The following is a 23,986-nucleotide window of genomic DNA, read 5'->3' as shown; positions in this document are numbered from 1 at the left end:
ACTCCAGTGGAAAATGACTTTCAACCTCCAACCCCCAGGATGTTTTTAGTGAGTTCTCCTAATTTCTAGTGGCTTAGCTCTGCACTCTGATCTTCAGGCAAGCTTTGTTAGATCACAAACAAAATATCACTACATTTTCCAGTTTGCTTGCTCTGTTTCCTATTTGCAGTAGAAGCTCTCTCTCAGCTTCCTGTTCAGGCAAATGCTGCCATGCCTTCTCTGCCATCATGGACTCTCCCTCTGAAACCGTACGCCCAAATAAACTCTTTCTTCCACTAGTCATTTGGGTCATAGTACTTTAAGCACACCAACAAAAGTAGCTCATATAACATTACCCAAAATTTAAAAGGATACACAGAGAGATGACCTCACAAACTATAACCAACAAGCCATCCCAGTGGGACCTCCCTGGCTGCTCTGATGCAGGAACCCAAAGCCTCTGAAAGGCCTTACTCCTGCAAGAAAGCCTGCCATCCCCGTGCTGCAGCAGGGGAGACTATGTTCAAACAGGAAATGAAATCCCGGAGCTCATGGCAACAGAAAGAAGGTAAATAATTCCATAGGAAGGAGATTGACTTGGCTTCCACCAATTTCCAGTGGCTAAGACTGCTTTTCCTTCCATGCAGAGAGGCGAAAGTCCCTGGACTTCATCTATCCTTCAGAAGTATCTGGTACATTAGGCCTGCTCCTTGGAGCTCCAGTGGAAAATGACTTTCAACCTCAAACCCCCAGGATGTTTTTAATGAGTTCTCCTAATTTCTTAGCAACTTTTAAGAGTTATAATTTTTCACTCTTTGAAATACATTTTTAAAAGTAAAAGAGTGTAATGGCTAAAAAGTCCCGGTGCTCTTACCCACCAAAGTCAGACACAAACACACCAGCGACTATTACCATTTAGTATAGGAATTTCCATAAATATGAGAAAGAAAGCAAAGCCTCCTCCTTAAACATGACCTTTCCAGAGCACCCTAAGCGATTTAACTTGGGAACAGGAAAAAGCCCAAATTAATCTTTTCTAGTTTCCAATGCTGTTTATAAGCCACAAGCACCTTTTAAAAACGTATAGGTCACTGCTTACATTAAAGTGACAAAATACAAAATTAAAGTTTTCTTATCAAGTGATCCCCTATTGTACTGTCAGAGATGCAATCCACACCACAGCCAGCTCCAGCTCTGAGCCAATAGATAATCACAACGCACATACTCGGGCTTTGGCTTCCCGAGAACTGGGGTGGGAAGCAATCTTCCTCTCCCCTTTCTTTGTAATTCTGTGCATTCTGCAAAGAGAGGAAAATAAGTGTGGAAATTTTCTCTAATTTCCTGCTGCAGAAAAGAACAATTGTCACTTCAGTACTGTTCTTATGCTCACCAGATGCAATTCGCTTTCAGAACAAATGTATAAAAATCAAGATTAAATAAGGGAGGGTGCTACCCACATGCTCCATCTAATTATTCAACAAAGCATCCTCTAAGCGATTACCAGGTACAGGGGCATGCCTGCTTTGGAGAAATGGAGAAAAAAATGCAATTTTTTATAAGCAAGGGAAATGTTTTCTTTCAGCTTACACTACACTTTCTGGGTAGAATCTTTTTTCCTAGTTTGAATCGACAGCGCCTACTAATATTTGAAAAAAGTTGCCAGTTGATCAAGGTCAAAAATTGTAACCACATATATTTTTGAAATTTTTAGGGAAAAGCATTTTAAATGAGATAAAAATCCTTTAATGTAAATATATTTACATTTGTCCTGCCTGAGTTTTGTCAATCTGACACAGGTTAAGAGTTACTGGGGAAGGAGGACTCTCAATTGGAAAAATGCCTCCATAAGATTTGCCTGTAGGCAAGCCTGTAGTGCATTTTCTTGACTGATGATATAAAAGGGTCCAGATTATTGTAGGCGGAGCCAGTCCTGGGCTTGTGGTCCTAGGTGCTAAGAGAAGGCAGGCTAAGTAAACCATGAGGAAAAAGACAGTAAAGCACCCTGTTCCTCTCCATGAAGCCTGGCTTGAGGCTCCTGCTCTGATGTCCCTCAGTGATGGAGTATGATGTGGAACTGCAAGCTGGAATAAACACTTTGCTCCCCGTGTGCATATGGTCATGGGTTTCATCACAGCCACAGAGGCCTTAAGCAGACATTACACTTGCAGCCTTGCAGCCTTGTCAAAACCACTTCAAAATAAAATACTGTACACTTTGGCTACATTGGGTAAGATGATAAAGTCAGGCTGGTAAAACATGAATTAAACAAAACCCTTTGTTCTATGTTTTAACATTATAAATCTAAAGTTTCAATATAAGAAGAATGAACACGTAAAGAGGAACTAACCTCTGCTTCTGAACTAAGTCATAGATAAGCAAATTTCTATAAAATGCGGACTGCCATATAGTAAGCAGGACATTTTCTGTCACGCAGCTCAAATCTGGACTGTGTCACAAGGATGGTATTTGAATGAGCAGGAATGGTTGGGACCCAATAAAATTTTATTTACAAAATGAGCCACGCTGTGTCTTTCCCTGGTGTCTGGTCCCCACCCACAAAACAATCAGTGCAATTACACTTCCGGCTCACACTGCTGAGCTGATTCCAGACGATGGGAAGTGCCTCACCAGCTTTAACTCTTCTCCCCTGTGCAATTAGGCAGAGTATTATTCCTGTTCTCTGTGGAGGAAACTGGAACCAAAATATGTTCAAAGACAAAAACTTTTCAAAACAAACTACAGAATGCCTCATTCTACATTCTGAACTATAAGTAGATGCTATACTTCTCTATCAGGATAAATCACATGACAGCCATGTGCCATCCTAGATCTACAGATGACAGGCATGTGACTACTTCTTGTCTGCCTGACCCCACCTCCCAAGTGCAGGGATTCAGGTGAACAACACCACACCTAGCTGATGTGGTGTTCTGCCAACTAAGCTGCATCCCACCCAGAACTATAAGCATTTTAGCAATGACTGATTAACAATGCAATTCTCGAAGAAGTACTTCTCACAAACCTCCTGAAGCTTCAAGGACACGAGTCCCAGCTGGTCCTGGCGTCGCTCCACCAGCTCTCGTTCTGTGCGCATCTCTCTCTCTATTTCCTGAAGCCGCCGCTCCACTCGATCTGAAACCTCAACATGAACAGAGAGACTGTGGCATTAGGGAGCAAGCACGAGATGAAACTGAGAACCACGATGTCCCAGGAGACTAAAGCATCGGCTTGTTTATGGAACCCTTCCTAATGACACCATGTAGGACACCTGGCCAAAAGGTTAATTCAAAGTTAAAAAACAAGCCAATCATCAGTTTTCAAAATATCCAAACCTAGATCCATCAGCAGGCCTCCTAGAGCCCATCAAGAGGGCTCAAAATTTTCAAACTACCACACAGTGATTGCTCGGCATTCAAACACATGAACTAGAAAAGAGCGCCCTCTGGTGATGCAAAGTGAAAACTACTAGGCCAAAAATTGTCTTTATTATCCAATTCAACCTTCCTATCACTTTCATTCTTTTTATCTTTTTTATCCATGAGTGTGATAGTCTGGAAGACCCTGCTGTGACGTGCAATGTATCACCCAAAGTGCTTTGCATGAGCTTGCCAAGGATTTCAACTGTGACTTACTAAAAATAAAAGGTTGAAAAGATCAAACACTAAAGGCAAACTGGAAAATGTTTAATTAGGACTAAAAAACAAACATGAAAGATTTCTTCTCTATGACACAAAATCTTCCCTAGTAAAATGTTATGAGAACTCAAAAAGATTTTCTATACGTCAGTATATATCTCCATAAAGTAATTTATACTGGCAACATGTACATCTGGGGAACAGAGACATTTACTATTCATTGAAAAGAATAAATAAAGTCCAATTATTAAAAACATTTTGATGCTTGTTCTGTGTTCATGAAAAGTCAAGAAGGATCTGCTCATGCGGCTAGAGAGATGAGTCAGAAGTTAAGATGCTCGCCATACAACAGTGAGAACCTGAGCTCACATCCCAAAACACACATGATAAAGCAGAGTGACAGGCACGGGTGATCCTAGATCTGCAGTCTGACAGGCATATGCGATCCTAGATCTCCTATAGCAAGATGAGGTGTGGACAGAAAATCCCCAGAAGCTCCTGGGTCACCCAACCTGGCAGACACAGCACTAAATGTTCTGCCCACGTTACTGATTCCCAAATGAATTCACGAAGCCCAGTTTCTGATGTAAAGGACATGAGGGTCTTTATAAACCCAAGTTGGGACCTCTCCTTTCCAGCACCCCAGCATGGTGGGTGAGGAAAGTATGGCAACAAGCCTGGGGAGGGGGAACTTTTAAAGAGGAAACATCATATCAGGAGAGTCCATGTCCTGCCGTCTTGGGATTGGGTAAGGAGGGCATAGGGTAAGGTAGTATTTGGAAGCATTGGTCAGTTTGGGGGCGCAAAAAAACCAACAAAGGACCATCAATAACTGACAAGGTATCTTCAAGGACAGGATGCTCTCAGCAACATCTGGACATCATTAAAGTTTGTGGCCCTGCTCCTTAACTGATGATTTCTTAGGGTATCGGCTTAAATTCTACTATTGCAGCACACTTCTAGAGCTGATAAGCGCCAGCTCATCATATGGCTTAAGATGAAGCCCCTTCTTTACAACAGAGTTTATAAAGTCAGGTCCACACACAAGCAAGAAACCCTGCCTCAAACAAGGAAGAAAGTAACGATCAACACCTCAAGTTATCCTCAGACCTCCAACATCAGTGTTTGTCAACCTGTGGGTCATGACTCAAATGACCCTTTCACAGGATTTGCCTAAGACCTTTGGAAAACATAGGTATTTACACTATGATTCATAATAGTACCGAAATTACAGTTATGAAGTAGCAATGAAAACAAATTTTATGGTGTGGGGGTCACCAAAATATGAAGTATATTGAAGGCTTGCAACATGAGAAAGGTTGAGAGCCACTGCCTTATATGCACACTTCGGTGTACTCTCTGTCTCTCTGTCTCTCTCTCTCTGTCTCTCTCTCTCACACACACACTCACACACACACACACATATCTTTTTAAAAATGAATGAGAGACCTTGCTGGACTTGTAATAATGCTCTCAATTGAACCATGGGACAGTTGCACAGCTCAGTAAATTTACAACAAAGTACTAAATTACACATTAGAGTACATTAATTTGGTGATAAATTATAGCTCAGTAAACCTGTCACCTAAAAGGACATATAAAGCAAGGTTTGGTGGTACATATCTATAACTCCAGTGCTTGGGAAATAAAGGTAGGGGAGTCGTGAGTTCAAGGACAATCCTGGCTACATAGGGAGTCTGAGGCCAGCATGAGTCTCAAAAGTCTAAAAGGGAAGGGAATGGTTTGAACTTGACACAACCTTATGTCATCTGAGAGGAAAGCTTCTATTGAGGGATTTCCTAGGTCAGATTGGCCTGTAGGATATTGTATTGGTTATTAGTTGATGCAGGAGGGCCCGGCCCATTGTGTACAGCATCATTCCCTGGGTCAATAGTCCTGAGCTGCATAGAAAAGCCAGCTAAAGGGAGTCTGAAAGTAACCACAAGTAGCATTCCTCAAGGTTCTGCTTCCCAGTCTGACTTCCCTCAGCGAAGACTACGGCCTGGAAGTGGAAGCCAAACAAATCCTTTCCTTCCCGCGATTGCTTCAGCCACTGTGTCCATCACTGCGGCGGGACGAAACTAGAATGCCATTTAAAGAAATATTTGTTATTTGTCCCACAGCTGTGGTCTACACAACACCCATGGTGGACTGCATGCAGCATAGACTAAAGTCTTGGAATTCCACTAACAGCCACCATCACAAAGAGCCGCATCTACTTTTGGTTTTAATAGGGATCCAACTATAGAAAAACTAAAGTAAGTTGAAATTTTTCTCCATAAATAATCAAAATACATACTCCAATCGCACTTGACAAGGTGAAATATAGGCAACTAATAAAATGAAATTTCTCCTATGAGGGCTATGCAACTTGGATTATCACAATTAACTATTAACAGAAAAAAATCACCATAATTCATGCTATCAGTAATAATATTCCTTTCCAATGTGGTTTGAATCAAACAACAACAACAAAATTATGATTCACAAAGAATAAACAAGTCATATTTTGGCATGTTTGACAATAACCAATACTTTTTGTCTCTCAAAGAAAAATGAGTTCCATAAACCTCCAAGATATATTTTATTCACTGAGAAAAATACGCAATAAACAATTGCAGCCTCAGAATAATGCACACTAAATGTGATTAACAACGAGCACCAACAGAAAGTGAAGCTGGTGGGAGTCGGAGGCTGTCATTTATCTTCTCTTATACATGTGTTCAATATTTAAATTCCCCACGGTGACCTGTAACTCTATTTAAACTTAGCTCTAGAGGGGAGAACAGCTGCGGATTCCATGGCGTTTAACGCTTGCACAACAAAACTGCATCTTCTCTGACAGCATGCTATCCAGAATTCACAGATACCGCACAATATGTCAGCCAGTCCAAACTGTAAATGTTGACATCAGCTGGAATAAGTGAGTCACAAAATCTAAATTAAGCTTTGCACAAACATCACGTGGCCTTCAGAATGCCAGATAAAATTCAACAATATTATTTTAAGCTTTGATTAAGATTGCTAGTTTTAATTGGGGCTGCTGGGGATGTGAAGGGACAATAAGGAACTTTCTAAGGATGCTACAAATATGCTATGTCCAGATCTGGGTGGGTTAGCTGTGGTAATCCATCAAACCACACAACGGCACGTGGGCCTTTCTAACTTAATACAATTTTTTTAAAAACCTTAAAGAACATGGCAACACTTCAGAAGTCCTACCAAGTGAAAGTTTCCATTCTAGAATTTATAAAAAGAACTGGATCATCATTTCCTAAGCTGAAGAGGGTGTTAAAGCCTCATTATAAATGTCTACATTCAGCTCACACTTAACTAGTGTGTCAATAATACGACTTAGACCTTCTTGCTATTCAGTTAACTACAAAGTCAGTATGTTCAAACCAGAAAGAGAGTTCTTTTGAAAAGAATTTCATTCATTATTACTATTATCACTGTTATTGATGGGAGGCATGCCCTGGTGCACCTGTGGAGGTCAGAAGACAACATTCCAGAGCTGGTTCTCTCTGTCTACGATGGTTCTGGGGATGGAACTCAAGCTTGCATGGCAAGCGTTTGTACCCACTGAGCCATCTCGCCAGTCCCCAAAATGGCAGATGATTGAAGTACTTAATATTTGAAACATTTTTAATTGATACAGTTCAAACTGGTGATGACACTGATACATCTGGATTTCTCTAGGACTTGATGAGAAAATGCAAGCATGCAGATCCTGCTCACACACCCGTCCCCAGTCTGAATGGCAAGAGTCTCCTCACTTCCACACAAGACAAATATTAAGTCTTCCATTTCCTATGGCTCTTCCCAAAGAAATGAATAGCACGGAGGAAAGGTGAGTGATATAGCAAAGTTCTCCTGTTTTTGAAATGGGCACACTTCACTAGAGCAGCCACTGAGTCACCTCTTTGGAGATAGAGGACATCCATCTCTTGACATATGCAAGAACTCAGCCTACCTAAAGGGAACTATAAACACAGTCCACTGAAGAAACAGTCTGCTTCAACTAAAAAGCTAAATTTGAAAATAATATTCTAGGAGAAAAAAATCTGTTGACTTATCTTGGAAAAACAAAATGTGGGAAGTGAAAAAATTGCTCCTGGAGTTGACAAGTTTATTAATACTTTAGTGAAATTTTCTTTTATTTTTTTTAAAAAAAAAAAGAAAGAAAGAAAAGAAAAAGTAGAAAGAAAAATAGAAAACCAAAATAAGAGTAAAATAATTATTTGTTTTGTCTGATGTTTTGAAAGTGGATCTCGATATGTAGCCCAGGCTGAACTAGATTCAAGTATAAAGATTTGATAAAAATAAATACATGAACAATAAAACTTGGTCACTAGGAAATTTAAAAATCTCACCATATTCAATAAATTATCATTCCGTTTCTTGTCACTGTTACCAAAGACCTGAGAGAGCAGTTTAAGGTAGGAGAATTTTCATTTTCAGAAGATTCGGTAGAGCATGGAAGAGGGTGGCAGGGAACAGCTTACATCATGACAGTCGAGACAGAGAGGGGAGGACGCCACAACTTGCCTGGTTCTCTCCCCTTTTATTTTTGCCTGGGCCCCAGGCTATTATGTGGTGTCTCCCACACTCAGGGAGGAGCTCTCCCTTCAGTTAATCCTCCCTCGAACAGCCGTCAGAAGCTCAGCAGTGTGTACCTCACCAATCTTCAGAAGCTTCTAAATTCAGTCACATCGTCACAGAGAGCAAGGGTGTCCTACCAGGACTACAAAGTCATGGAGACAGTCACCTAACAGCAAATGCTGCACACAACTTAATAAAAACTGTAAGAGGAACCACTGATCATAACTTTAAAATATATTTCAAATATTCATTTAAAAAATCTACAATTTCAAAATTTATAAATTAATTCTACGTGTTATCTATTATTATTATGAGATTTCAAACTTAAATTCATTAAATACATGAACATTTCACAATGAGCACATGAATATATGTTTTGACAAAATGGCATATTATACCCAAAAAGTTATTCTGCTAAGTGTCACTAGAGTCAGACCAGTCTGGTCACCACCCTCCTATGTATCTAGAAGTGGAACTAAACTTTGGTTCAGGTATTTGGTTTTGCTTTTTAAATTTTTGTTTGTTTGTTTGTTTGAGGAGAGCAACAGTGTCTTGCTATGCATTCACACAGTCTAGGACCAGCTACACCATTCAAGCTGGCTTCAAACTAAGTGCTGGAATTGCAAGCATGCAGCACCCCTCACAGCTTACGTAATAAAACTGTATAAAGAAAGAATTCTCACCACATCTTGTTTCTGGGCTTCATTAAGCTTTTCGGTCAATTCTTCCAAAGCCCTTTTTGTTTCAGCATCCGACCTAAGCAAGAAAGTAAAAGGTTTCCAGCTCATTAATTTGTTTAAAGGCATAATGGTTTTTGTTGATGTCATCATTGTTTTGAGCTGGGAACCAAAACTAGGGTTTGGTACTTCTTAGGTAAGTGATTTGCCCCTCGGCCGAAGCCCACCCCTCACAGTAATTGTTATTCCACAATTCTCAACTGAATTCTCCTCAAGGGCCTGTTAAAACACGCCACAGAGACCTTGTCAAGAAATCTCGGAACCACTAAGTCAGGGATGGAGCACAAGAATGTACATTTCTGCAAATGCCTACACAATGCTGAAGCTGTGGACCTGGGGCCCCAACTTTTAGCCCCACCACCACACTGAGCTGCTCCAGCAATCCTCACTTTCAAGTTTGGAAGAAACGAAGATAGAGTTCTAAAATGACAGAGGGAAAATAAAACTCCTCATCTCATAACCTGTTTGAGGAACACAAACTCCATCCTTATTAGTGCATTGAACCAGGGGCAGTAGCGCTCATGCAGTCCAGAAAAGACTTGCAAGAACAGGACTACCGCCCATCTCTACTCCTGACTAGCATCCAAACGCCTTCTCCACTCGGAATCCTCTGGCTTGTTACCCTCATCATTTTCAGTCAAATATTTCCAGCGACTCCTTATTTTGAAGGGCCTTGTTCACTACCTCCTCAGCAATACTGGACTATTTACTGTTATTGTGAGCTCGTCTGCCACTTACCTGTGGGCTTTTACAAAGTGCATGCTGCACAAGGCAGCCTTCACTCTTAACAGCCAAGGCTCTTGGGACTCGCCTTCTATCCTGCACATTTCAATCAGCCTCACACTTGGGGCTTTTCCCCCTTAATTCTCATCATCATTTGGGGGTATTCATCGTGTCCATTGATAGCCTCCTTTCTGCATGAATCATCCATATACACATAATCTAGTCCCTTCCCCTTGGCAACATTCTTCTCAAAGGCCATTTACTTTCTGACTCTAACATGGCTGAATCTGCAGGCCTGATGTGTGGCTGTCATTTTTGGGTTATTGTCACTGAATTCTCAGGATAGTTTTACTATTTCCCCTTCTGCTTCATGATTTTTTAACTTTATAATTACTTATTGCTGGTATATAGGAAAACAACTATCCCTGTAACATTAACCCAGCACAACCAACGTAGCTGTGATAACTTGTTAATCTGAGAAGGCACCTTTTGACTGCTATATTTCACAGTATCCACTACTTCTTCTAATTTGTATCTTCCTCTTAGTTATAATACTATTGTCTTTATGTAATTTATATCTACATAATTTCTCAGAAAGAAGTACCTTAAAAGCTGAGATTTCTGAGCTGTGAATCTCTGAAAATGTGTTCTTTTTAACTCACTCGATTTGGAGATTCCCATTCTCTCCCAGGTTTTCCAGTTCTCATCTGACCTTCAAGCCAGGTCCAAAGCAAGGCTAAGAAGTCTACACATGTGACCTCTTTAGTATTCAGCTCTGTCCGTGATGCTCTCCATAGCTCTCTTTATGTCCTCCACTACCACAGCACTTTTACAAGCCAAGCACTCATGAACTCATGTGTCTCACACAGACTTCTTCTCCTTTTAGCCTAAAAACTGACTACTTTACATTTCCTCTTGACTGTCTCACAGGCATATCAAACCTAACATAGCCAAGAAAGCTCCTTGATTTCTACCCCTCAGCTCCCTCAACCAACCTTTCTTACATCATAAAGGGAAATTGCTATTTACTAGTTTCTCAAGTTTTCCATATGGTACCCAAGTTAAAGCTCACTCCTCTGTGCTTTCATAACTCAATATATTTTTGAAAAGTAAAAAAAAAACAAAAAATTAAGCCAGATATGATGGTGCACACCTTTAACTCCAGCACTTGGAAGGCAGAGGCAGGTGGGTCTCTGTGAGTTCAAGGCCAGCTTGGTATATATAGTGAATTCCAGGATAGACAGAGCTACATAGTGAGACCCCGTCTCAAAAAACAAAAAGGAAAGAAAATAATCAAATGAGACTACCAACATTTCTGAATCAAATTATTTCCTATCCAGTATGCTTAGAAACATGAATATAATTAGTGGTACAGGCAGAATATTCAATTTTACTCCTCCACAATTCAATGTCATCTCATTTCACAAATAAATAAGCAGGTAAATAGGTGCATACGCACACACAAATAAATATAAGTCTTTTTTTAAAAAAATAAGCCATTGGCCCCTAAGAATACCCAAGTGTGACCTACAGCCTCCATTTGCACACACACACACACACACACACACACACACACACATACATCTGCACATACAGGAACACACATGTACACATGCATAAAAACATTTTTAAAAATCTTAAAATACTCATATAACAGCACATCATTTCCTTCATCTATGTAAACATGTCAATTATTTTGTCAAGAAATGAATTTATTCCTTTGTAATTCACCCCTCCCAGGAAAACCCTGTCCCCATCTTACCGGCTTCTTCTAGAAAGCTCTCTGTTGAAATCATCACCAAGCCGAACTTGTTCACTGCTGAGGTCTCGGAGAGACTGGTGAAAAGCATGAAGCTACAAAAGCAAAGCACAGTCAGTCTTGGGTTCTACTCTTAAAAAACAAACAAAGTAGGAACTCCCTTCCACAGAAAGATCCAAATTCTATATGTTTATCAATAATAATCAATAAATATGTGTCATTAAAGACACATGTCTTTCACAAGTAACAGTGGCCATCACACTCTCCCCAGCAGAACAGCTTCACTCCTTGTGTGTGACCTGGAGATGTCATGTATTCCAGAACTGCAAGCTCTGTAATCGATGTCAACCCTGCCACTGGAGTGCAGCTCACCAAAAACAAATGAGCATGCTATATTACAATAAATCTTCACCACATCAGACCACATGCCTAGGTGACCAACACACATGCCAAGACACTCTTGCCAACACGTGAACATCCATGTACAAAAAGCATGGAGCCACATTTTTCTTAACAAGAATGCTAAATTCAACCCCACAGAGCAGATCACAGTATTTCATGTTTCCTTTGGAAAGATCACACAGCACTGCAAATGCCATCAAAACCACTGCACATCAGTCAGGCTAGATAGCAAAACATAACAATGTACAGTAATATTCAATTTATGCACAGTTTACAGGCAGGCAACAAGCAATAAAACATAGCCAGGGTTTCTTTTTAAAACAAAAAAATAATGAAAGTAAGTTGGGGTAGGAATAGAGAGATGGCTCACAGCTAAAATCACTGGATGCTGCTCCATAGGACATGGGTTCTATTTCAAACAACCATATAATGACTCACAACCATCTGCAATTCCAGTTGCAAGGGATCAAACATCTTCTTTTGACTTCTGTAGGTACCAAGCATACATGTGTTGCACAGACATACATGCAGACAAAACACCCACACACATAAAACTTTTATTTATTTTTTAATTGTTTCTAACATCAGGACAGGCTATACCCATTTCTTAAAGGAGCCTACTTAGTAGTGTAAAACAATCTGTCTTGTCCTGAGTGGTGAATACATGGCATACAATCTATTGTGCTTTAAACACAAATATATATATATATATATATATATATATATTCTTTATATAAATATGTATCCTAGAGTTTATAGTACAACAATTTTAAGATACAGAGATTTATAGAAACAAGAAATACTCATTTCAATAAATGCTCATTGAACAACTAATCAGTGCCGACTCCCTGCTGGGAAATAAGCATATGACAACAGAACGCTGGAGAAAACCACGTAAACAAAGCACAGACTTTCACTGGGGCACTAAGAACACACACAGTAAGAAGAGTTAAAGCGCATCTTGAGACAACAGGCTTACAAATCAACAAGAGAATCCTCTGAGCTTGGCCATAGGGAGAACATGAATCCCAATCTGTAAAACAGACTGAGGACCCCTGCCTTTCCCATGTAGTTATCTAACCTTCAAAACCTATCAATTTATCCATTTAATAGCTTTCAAATCTACTTCCTTCCTTCCAACTCTACATATACTAATGCAAATGGCCATTAATTCACACCTGAACACAAGACTATCCTAATTCATATGTGCACATTGGCTACTTTCTACAGTGGAGACAGACTGACCGTCAGCTCTTGGACGTTTTTCAGCATGTAGCCTGCCTTACAATGCTGTCTTTGTTCTTGCCAAGCTAACTGTCCTATCTCGGATGACTCTACCCATTTCCGGATCTCGTTTGATCAGCCTTTCAGTAAGTCACATGTCTGTTATACCGCCTGCCCAATGACCAGTGTTTCTTTCCATGATAACATGCATCTTAATTCATATTACAGGTGCACTAATGTCATTGCTTGATTAATACCTAGTTACCCCATTCAGAATATAAACTCAACAAAAGGAAAGGATTTCACTCACAACTGATTCCAAACACAAGCACTGTCCCAAAAACAGAAACTAAGTACAGATAATGAAAAATGAATGAGTAATGTTCAAACACTCCTCTATGCTGTTCAATCATACAGTCTGTACTAGCAAGTTATACTTAAAAATAATAGTCTCTTGCTTTACAGAAGCTTCTCATTTTTAGTAGGTCCCATTTATTCAATGTTGCCCTTAATGTCTGTGCTGCTGGGGTTATACATAGGAAGCGATCTCCTGTGCCCATCTATTGTAGGGTACTTCCCACTTTCTCTTCTATCAGGTTCAGTGTGTTCGGACTGATATTGAGATCTTTGATCCATTTGGACTTGAGTTTTGTGCATGGTGATAGATATGGGTCTATTTTCATTCTTCTACAGGTTGACATCCAGTTGTGCCAGCACAATTTGTTGAAGATGCTTTCTTTCTTCCAATTGTATACTTTTAGCTCCTTTATCGAAAATGAGGTGTTCATAGGTTTGTGGGGTAAAATCCGGGTCTTCTATATGATTCCATTTCTTAGCTACTGTGAATACAGCACAATTTTATCTCGCATGTCCATACTCAAGAATAACCAAGAGCAACAGTACTAGTCTGTATTGTTGGGCTGGGGAATATTATGGGATATCACTGGCCAACAACTCAAAAAAAAAAGATAGCGCATGCCTGGCACTTCTTATTTGACATTTCTGATTTGACAGTCTGGAATCTGGGAGTATCACTGTCCCCATTAAAAGGTAACTCCAGGGGCTGGAGAGATGGCTCAGCGGGTAAAAGCATTGCCTGCTCTTCCAAAGGTCCTGAGTTCAATTCCCAGCAACCACATGGTGGCTCACAACCATCTGTAATGAGGTCTGGTGCCCTCTTCTGGCCTGCAGGCATACACACAAGACAGAATGTTGTATACATAATAAATAAATAAATAAATAAATAAATAAATAAATATTTTAAAAAAGGTAACTCCACTTGAACTCCACATGTACATATGGGGGGGGGGGAGGTTGCACGCACACATATTTTTAGGAAGCTTCTCTAGTAGTTGGCTTCCATGGCTTTTTCAAATGTCTTCACTGTTAGTTATCCTTCCCCATACTGTCGTCTACCCACCCCTCCCGACACCCTCCACATTTAAGCCTTTCTGTTTCACTATTTCCCTCTCCTACTTCACATCACCTGCATTCTATCCCCATCTCGCTGGACACCCACCCACTGCCACATGGCCTCTTACTAGCTTCATGACTTCTACGTTTCCCCAGTCTAAACACACATATCCAAAGACTCAAACCCGACATCAATATATGACAGAGAACATACAATATTTGTCTGGTGGGTCTGGGCTATCTTACTCACAGTGACTATTTCAATTCCATCCATTTCCCTGTGGATTTCAATTCTTCATTTTTCTTTAGGGCTGAACACTCTTCTACTACTACACACACCACCTTTCCACATGGACTCATCTACTGATGGACATCTGGACTGTCTCAGCATCCTGGTATTGTGAATTTATCATTTGCTTCACTGATCTCAGTCTCAAAACAGCTTTAACTTGCAATTCCCATTACAGCTACGGACACCAAACTTCTTAAAATATTTCTTAGCCATTTCTTTTTTTGAGAATGCTCTTTTTTACATCTTCAAAATATAATGCTCCACAACAAAATCCAAAATAGATGATACAGATTTGTATACTGAAAATAATATTCATGAATTGTAAGAAATGCTCTTCTTGGTGGGAGCAGCTGCTAAGAACAAGGCATGAAGAAGAGATGTGTGTGACTTGTCTGCACTGGGGACTCCTCTCAATCGTAAGGAATAAAAATGTATTTGTCCATTGAATATAAAATGTTTGGTTTAAAAAGAAAAAAGTCAGTGCAAGATTATTGATGATCAAATTCTTAGTTGAGATATGTCCATAAACTTCAAGAGTCAGTCATTTATAAACAAGTAGAACATGCGACAGATAAACTACACAATGTTACAAAGTACCTGGACCATGTCATCTGTCTCCCGAACAAACCGAACACCAGCTCTGGACCTGTTTCGTTTAAGACCCTGTGGCTCGTAGTCCTTCAGAGGTGAGGTAGGTGTAAAGCGGAGACTCTCTTTCCAAGGCAAAGAAGAAGAAAGGGCATTAAAACACCACAGCAGAACAATCTAAAATTTCCCTTTACAACTGCAGACCAGACATAGAGACACCCAGTCACTCTTAGCCTAAATTTCCTAAGTAACATACTGAGCCATAAAGAACACAACAGCATTGCTTTAAAGTAGATAAAATGAACAACAAACTTAGCCTAAAAACAGAACATGACAAAAGGTCCAATTTTTAATACTGGCCAAAGCAGCAACACATTTTCTCCTACATAAAAATAACTACTAAAAATCTAAAAGCTTTAGTCCTCCCTAAAATATAACATCCCACTAATAACAACAAATCTTGCAAATGTCAAATAAATTAATCTAAAGACAAAACATTGCATAACAATCAATTAAAACAGACTACATAAAAACATATAATAGTGTTCTACTTTAATCACTATTATGAGTAACAGCAGTATTCACAACTCCAGGAACCAACGTTCCTCCAACTAAATCACTCCCATCACTGAGGATGTTTATGCGCGATTCGAACCTGACTCTCAGTACTACAGGGAAATACGGGTTAATTATAGGCAAACAAATTGCTTAATAACTTTAACACCATCATTGGCATCTAGCTGAACACCAAGGCTAAAATTTGCCTGCTTATACCATGTGTTACAGCATAGTTCACAATCAGAAATTGTAAAACTACTATGCCAAGAGAAGATTAGAAAGAAAACATACCAAAGTAAATTTTATTTCTGCATTTGTTTTGAACTTTGAGCGGGAATTAAAAGCCAAGCTTTGCTGAGTAAAGCTTCAGGTCTACACAGCCTGAGGAAAATAAAATTAATAAACCCAGACTTTCAAAGGCCCTTTAAAAAACAGCATGCACTATACTGTCCAACAGGTACAGTGCTGTGTGTGCACAGTATCTAATCTATAAGATCTATAGTCTTGTGAATATGCTGTATTTCTCTAATGATTAAAGCATTCAGTATGTACTTCAGGAAGGAAAAAGGCTTTTAGAACACACAAGGGGTCTACCTGCCACAGCGCCACCATCAAGATCACTGGCACTCAAGCTGGTGACAGAAACACTTCTCCCTCCTGAGTTTCTCTGTAAGCGCTGACTCCGCAGTTGGCTTATTGACTGCTCCAAATCTTCCTTTAACTGAAGAAGATGCTCAAGAGTTATTCTTCTTAAGAAACCCCTAAGCATAATAGACACATCTGAAAGTGGTTTCTGAAATATCCAACTTAACCAGGAAAAAAAAAATGCTATCAGAGGAATTTTAAACTGAGTTATGTTAGGAAATAGAAAAACTAATAAATGCAAGTATTTGAAGAACAAATGCTAAGGTCTGACTTATAATGGTACCTATCACTGCCTTATCCCCTCTTCCTATTGCCAGAAAGAGACACTCACCATACACACACACACACACACACACACACACACACGGGCTTGCAAACACTGAAATGACTTACTTGCATTTGTGTAGAAAGATAACAAGACCAGCCAACACATTTCAATGAAAACGAAAAGTGATGTGGGAGTGTCATCAATCTGTTGATTTCATTGGTTAAGCAATAAAGAAACTGTTTGGCCCTGTGGGTGGAGTAAACAGAACAGAATGCTGGGAGGAAGAGGAAGTGAGCTCAGACCCGACAGCTCTCCTCTCGGGAGCAGACGCCATGCTCCAGGCTCCTGGGCAGACACACGCGATGAAGCTCTGAACTAGAATCTTCCCGGTAAGACCGGTGCTCACAGATTGTTAGAGATGGGTTGATTGGGATATCAGAATTAGCCAGTAAGGGCTAGAGCTAAGGGCCAAGCAGTGATTAAAAGAATACAGTGTCTGTGTAATTATTTCAGGGCATAAGCTAGCCGAGCAGGCGGCTGGGGTGTTGGGGACGCAGCCCCGCCGCTCCTATTACTACAGAAAAGCATTCTTATAAGCATTCTGTTAGAAACCCAGGTGTGAAGAGTGGACACAGAACAGTTATTGAAGGGACTGAGGCACCACCAAACAGCATCAGAACACCACATACATTCATGAAAAGAGGACACATGCCAGAGAGCTGTGAGAACAAATGTCAGCACATACTAAGATTGGTGGTCTTGACACCCATGTGCATGCACACACACATACACACTTAGAATAGTAAAAGAGCTATCTATAAAGAACAAAATAAGCTAAATACTGGACATAGTATCTAGACAAACAAACAGTTGCAGACCTAAGAAGAAATCTCAAGTAACACCCAAAAAAGCAAAGAAGAAAGCTGAGAAAATCTTGTCCACCCTGGTTTCTGGGACACCTCAGACATTATACAAGCATGAATAACACATAAATCCATCTCAAATCATCTCTAGCTCTTTGAGAACAAGGTCAAAACAAGGCAGTTATTGAGAAGAGACTTTCTAAGCTGGGCCACAGTGAAAAGGTAGAGAACCCCTTATTGTAAGCAAGTATTTAATAACCTGGGGAAGTGTAGAGAAGATAGCCAGCCCAGCCACAGGGAAAGCAGAAAGATCACATATGAAGCAAACTCATTTTCATTTCAGCTCGCTACACTTGGCTAAACCTGATTTGAGCACACTCTTTGAAGCAAAGTCAGTTTCCATTTCTTCCTATTCTTTTTTGCAAAATAATCTGGCTTTTTTTTGTTTCATATTAAGTCATCTATGTTTTCCCTTCAGTTGAAGCTACTTCCTTCCTGAAGACCTGCCTCCAATACCCCCGTGATAACCACATTTTTATCCATCCTTGGAGAAAACATTAGGATGGTTTCTCTTTAACTTCGCCATTGTTTTACTATGGGACTAGGTAAACTCTTGTCTGTTTGATCCTATTTTTAACCCATAGAGATCACAGAACGGATAACTTGTTATGTTTTATGTGCTGTGAATTCATTGTCTTATCCTGTCTCTCTTCTCATTGCCTCCTGTCCCTTGTCTTCTTTAAAAAGGTTCGGTTTGGTTGAGACAGGGTTTTCCAGTATAGCCCACACTGGCTTGAAACTCATGCTAATCTTCCTGCCTCACCCTCAGGAGTGCTGTGATTACCATCATGTGTGAGCCGCCTCACCTGGCATTTGTTATTATTTTAATGTCATCCTTTCTTATCCTATTGATCTTCCATCATTCCCTTTTCTGTAAGGTTCACCCTTTCATCCTTACATTCTTCTCTTTGGATATCTTCTTTGGCCTGTCTTTAAGTTCGCTCTCTTTCAACTGCCTACTGACTCCTATTTAATCCCTCCATCGAAAGCTGCTTGGCTATTTAAATCATCTAATGTTCTACTTATGGTTACTTGCATTTAGTTTTCAATTATCTCGTATAATTTCTTGAACACATTATACTGGTTTTCATAGTTCCACTATAATTGACTGTCTGCATTTTCCTTTGTCTTGACAGTCACATTTTCTATTCTCTTGTGCCTGCTTATTTTTTTTTATCATACAGAGACAATGAGCATGAAAATCCAAAGTAATAATTTACAGCTGTGAAGGACGCATCTTCCTTCAGAAGATCATGTGATTTTCATTCCAGTGGGAAGCTGGGTTAGAATAAGTAGAAAGCCCAAACCCCCTCAAACATGTAGGAATTGAATTTATTCTTTCCCCATGAAGGCTATTTTCAGTTCTGATTCATCTTTTCTCCTAAATTGCCCTTTGGGATCAGAGCTGATTTTTGAAAGGTCGTAACCTAAGTTTTTTATTGCCTGATGATTCCTTATTCCAGCCTCTCTGTTTTTAAGCCACCTGTGAAACTAGCCATGTCCCTTGAAGAAGGAAAGAGCTGTGGATACAAGACGGATGTTGTAGACCCCTTTCTCCCAGAGCTCTGCACTACCCCGGCAGCAGCTCGAGTCGTAGCCGCACCACTGCCGCACTTTCTTCGCCTTTCTAGTTCAAAGGAAGCTGGTCCAGACAGTAAATGGTGCCAAAACCACTTAGACATGGAGGTGCCAGCTAACAAATTCTAAGCTATAGCTAAAGATAATAAAACACACACACACACACACACACACACACAGAGAGAGAGAGAGAGAGAGAGAGAGAGAGAGAGAGAGAGAGAGAGAGAGAGGGAGGGAGGGAGGGAGGGAGGGAGGGAGGGAGGGAGGGAGGGAGGGAGAGAGAGAGAGAGAGAGAGAGAGAGGAGGGGGAGAGGGAGAAGGAGAGGGAGAGGGAGGCAAAAACAGACAGAGACAGATACGGAGATAGGGGGAAGGCACACACAGACAGAGATCACAGATCACCAGACCAGACATAAACACCAAAAAAAAATTGACCCACCATAGAATATATAGAAAAATATCGCAGAACAAGAGAAATAATCATTTCAAAATCTAGGAACAATAAAAGGTATCAAAAATTAATCACTCTAGAATAGGAAAAAATTTAGAATATGCAACCTAATGTTGTTGTGGGATATTTTGATCACAATATGACACTCCCAAGATTTACCAATAAAGTTAAACCTTAAATCAGGGGCCAGAGCTATTGACTAGCTGACCAGAATTGACCATAGAGAAGACAGTAATTTGGATAGAGAAGATGCACAGGAAGGAAAGGGCAGCGACTTGAGTTTGGCACTTCATTTTTGGTTCTGGGGTGAGGAAGAGATGAGTCTCTTCCAGTGTCTCAGGCCAAAAAGCAAGGTAAACCAGTTACTACTCAACTTCCCTGAGCTAGCAGGTTTTCATCCTAGCCTTTACTCCCAAGTCTTACTGATAAATAGAACAACAGAGATTTAATTTAAACATACAGAAGAGCCAAAAGCACTGCCAGGCCTGAGTAGTGGGCAGTGACTGCGGGGTCATGGGGCTCCAGGTGATAATTTAAAAAAATCAGTAGATTCATGCACAGCTCTTAGCCAACAGAAAAAAGATACCTTGATGCCCAATATGGGATACCAAATGTATTTTTGCTTTCTCATAGGGACCACCAGCTCTACAACAACACGAAGACTTGTTAGCCTTAGCTTAGGCTTGGCCTACTATCTTGTAACTTAAATTAACCTTTTTCTATTCATCTACATTTTGTCACATGTCTTTTTACTTTTCTTTCATTCTGAATATCAGAATTCCTCCATGTCTGATTGGTATCTTCTCCACACACCTAGATTCACCCCCAGTTCCTCTCTTTTTCATGGAAGGCCTGCCTATCTCTCTTTCCTAGCTATTGGCCATTCACCTTTTTATTAAACTAAACACAACAACACATTTTCACACAGTGTACAAATATCACATAACATAATGTTATAAATTTTCATACAGAGGCTAGAAAAATGGCTCAGCAAGAGCACTGGCTGCAAGATGCCAGGAGAGAAACAACTCCGGAGAGTTGTATTCTGACTGTAGCCATGGGCTGTACATGTGCATACCTGTGTACATGAACACACACAAATAAAGGAAATTTTAAAGAGGTTTAGCAAATACTTAACAATGGTGATTTTTAGACAAATTTAAGAAATTACAAATGTTTTAAAAATGTCCAAAAACATTTTGAGCACTTAAAAATTAGCATAATAAAGTATGCATGATTATGTTCAATTTTTAAATAATGAAACTTAGTCTTCAAAAAATTTAGTAACTTGTTCAAAGTAATTGACGTAATTTCTAAGGAGGAAATAAAATCAGAATTCAATTTCGATTCTGACTTCAAAGACTGCATTTCCTCCATAAGTCTCAAGAAGATTCTTTTTGTATTACGTTTTTTCAACATTGAGTATAAGGACATGTGTGTTGGAGAGCCCATAGCAGGGAGATGAGAGGACAACTTTCTGAAGTTGGGTTTCTCTTTTCCCCATGTAGGTTCCAGGGACTGAACTAAGGCTGCCAGACTTGCATGGCAAGCACCTTTACCCTCTGAGCCACCTCACTATTCCTCTGAAAATATATATGTGTCTCTGTGTGTGTGTATGTGTGTATTCACATCTAGTAGCTTCACAAGAAACTTGAGGATAAAATTTTCAACAAGATAATAACCTACTTCAAAATCTGAAGTACATTGTTAAAATGAAGTTAACAGGATGTAACTTGCAGGGACCCACAGCTGTGAGCCTCTTCCACCTTGACTGGAGGTCAGAGAGTTTGAGCTTATTCTTGCTCTCTCAAAGTTGCAGACAACAGGTGTGGCTACAAACAAGTGATTCTGACCTGGGGGGTGGTTAATTAGTATTTTGGGTATAGAGGTGGACCCCTCCACCTGGACCAAGGTCCAATAGACCAAGTCTATTCCTTATATCATGTTAATGAAGTCTACTGCATTCCCCCTCCCCATTTGGAGTGAAATCCGTATGCATATGGATAATAAACAAGGTGAATTCAGTATTCACTGAATGTCCCACAGTATGCTGTTCTGTGTTTCTGTCTCTTATTTCTCTCATATCTCTGTTCCTTTTACTTAATAATTCTAATCCTCATGTTCCTACCCTGGAATGTACAAATTATGTCGAAGCTGGTCTTCAACAGTATCTAATTAAATTTCTTAATTTGATTAATTTAATTTTATTAAATTAATTTTAATTTCTTAACAATAGATTGCGATTACTTAAAAATATTAAAAGACTGGTTAGCTCTTACCTTCAGGCAGTGAATTACTGAGTATCAGCCATGGGAGTAGGGACCTCTGAACTAAGGGAAATGGCCAATGTCTGATTTAAATCCCCTTCTGCGGTGTCATTGGGCCTTTTGATAAGTGAAATCCATTACATAAAAAGAAAAACCTGAACTTTATTTAACATTCTTGAGAATTCACTCACATACCAGATGGTAACTTCATATTATTCCCAAAAGAAAACTTTAATCAGAGTACTTATTGGAAAAAAATTACCTATTAATGCAAGTTTCCGTGCTATAATTGTATCTTAAGTCTTTATCCCATCCTTATCTTAAAAATGAATATAACCGTTCTAGGCCAGCCTGGTCTACAAGAGCTAGTTCCAGGACAGGAACCAAAAGCTACGGAGAAACCCTGTCTCGAAAATTCAAAAAAAAAATGAATATAACCCACTATTAACTACTTTAGCATCATCAACATCAGCCCAGACTTCTACTGCAGGCAGTACTAACATTTTATGTGGATTTCATCTTTACATCAGCACAAGAAAAACCCTATTGTCTCACTAACAGCAACACAGGTTCTAGAAGAAGCAAGATGAGGCTAATCCACTGCACAGTTCTTCAAACATTCCAATATGAGAAGCAAAACATGTTCCAAATATGCATATTAAATATTAAAGCAAACCCTTCTCACACATTCTCTGTGACTCTTCAGGTGACTTCATGGATTATAAGCAAAGAACTAAGCCTATGGTTGGATGAAGGAATCAAAGGTAAGATGCTACAGAGATACCTACACAGCCTTATCTGGACTACTGAAAGAGAGAGAGCCAAAGCATGGACTCAGCCCAGTATCTACCAACAGATGGTAATAAAATGGGATCTATATCAGAAATGCACACATATGAATGCAATACATTCTCCAGCCCATGCAGAAAATGAATTCATATCATTTGCAGGGAAATGGAGATCACCACAACAAGCAAACTAAGCCTGACTAGATGAAATGAATGACATAAAATTGAAGAAAATTTATTTAAGAGAAGCAGAGCAGAGTTTGGAAGGGAAGATGAGCAGGGAAGCGAAGATGGAGGCAGCAGGGAGGGACAAGTGGGACTGACACAAAGGAACCCAACACTTCCTAAGATGATATAAGCAAAAAAAAAGTTAGGGGGAAATAAAAAACAAACTCAGTGTTGGAGATCATAAAGAGTCAAGGGAACAATAGTTAACTAGAGATGGTTGCAAGAAAAAGAGCCTAAACAACCCAGAGGCGATAAAAGACCAAAATGAATACTCACTGTGGTTCCCTTGTTAGAAGAAATCAACTCAGGAAAAAAAACACCACAGCAGATACTCATATTTCCAAAATGTTCCCCTTACCCATTGACAAATTATTTTCACAGAGTTAAAATAACAACAAATAAATATTTAAACACACAAACTACATATCCATTTGCTGTGGGTTAACAATAGTCATTTATAAAACCTAAGTTAATAATAAGAGCTCCAGTCTTCCCTAAGGCAAAAGAGTTGATTCTGTTTCTCTAAGAAGTGTCTCTTTATATTTTAAAAGAAAAATGCTAATTCAAGTAGGCAACAGATATTCACCATGGTGAAATTTTATAACAGTTGAACTATCACTGGTTAAAATATATTACACTATTATAAAGCATATACGAATAAAAAAAAAAGCATGTTTCAGTGGCTGGTGAGGCAGCTCCGTCTGTAAAAGCACTTTGTCACCAAACCTGATAATCCAATTCCATCCCTGGGGGAGCCCCCACGGGTAAAGGAAAGAGCTATCCCTGCAAGTTGTCCTGACTTCAACACATACAGTAAGACTCATGCACATGTGTGCACGCATGCGTGTATGTGCACATACAAACATACACACACACAGAGGAAATAAATAAAATTATGTTTAAAAATTTATTTTATTTGATTTGAT

General features: G+C 39.6%; 1 protein-coding gene across 2 annotated transcripts in view; it reads right to left on the bottom strand.

Moving 5' to 3' along the window:
- Cep128 (centrosomal protein 128) overlaps positions 1 to 23,986 on the bottom strand; it is a 342,557-nt gene that overhangs the window by 292,191 nt on the left and 26,380 nt on the right. The window contains exons 5-9 of one of the 2 annotated variants that reach the window (XM_075948454.1): positions 16,507 to 16,633; positions 15,364 to 15,479; positions 11,439 to 11,530; positions 8,900 to 8,972; positions 3,002 to 3,118 (exon numbers count right to left, since the gene is read on the bottom strand). In XM_075948454.1, the coding sequence (XP_075804569.1) occupies positions 3,002 to 3,118; positions 8,900 to 8,972; positions 11,439 to 11,530; positions 15,364 to 15,479; positions 16,507 to 16,633 (525 nt within the window). The remainder of the gene's footprint in view (positions 1 to 3,001; positions 3,119 to 8,899; positions 8,973 to 11,438; positions 11,531 to 15,363; positions 15,480 to 16,506; positions 16,634 to 23,986) is intronic. The other variant, XM_075948455.1, reaches the window with a different exon arrangement.

Source organism: Microtus pennsylvanicus, chromosome 14 (genome assembly GCF_037038515.1).
Source record: "Microtus pennsylvanicus isolate mMicPen1 chromosome 14, mMicPen1.hap1, whole genome shotgun sequence".
Lineage (NCBI taxonomy): Eukaryota > Metazoa > Chordata > Mammalia > Rodentia > Cricetidae > Microtus > Microtus pennsylvanicus.
This window is presented reverse-complemented; position numbering and strand designations above follow the sequence as displayed.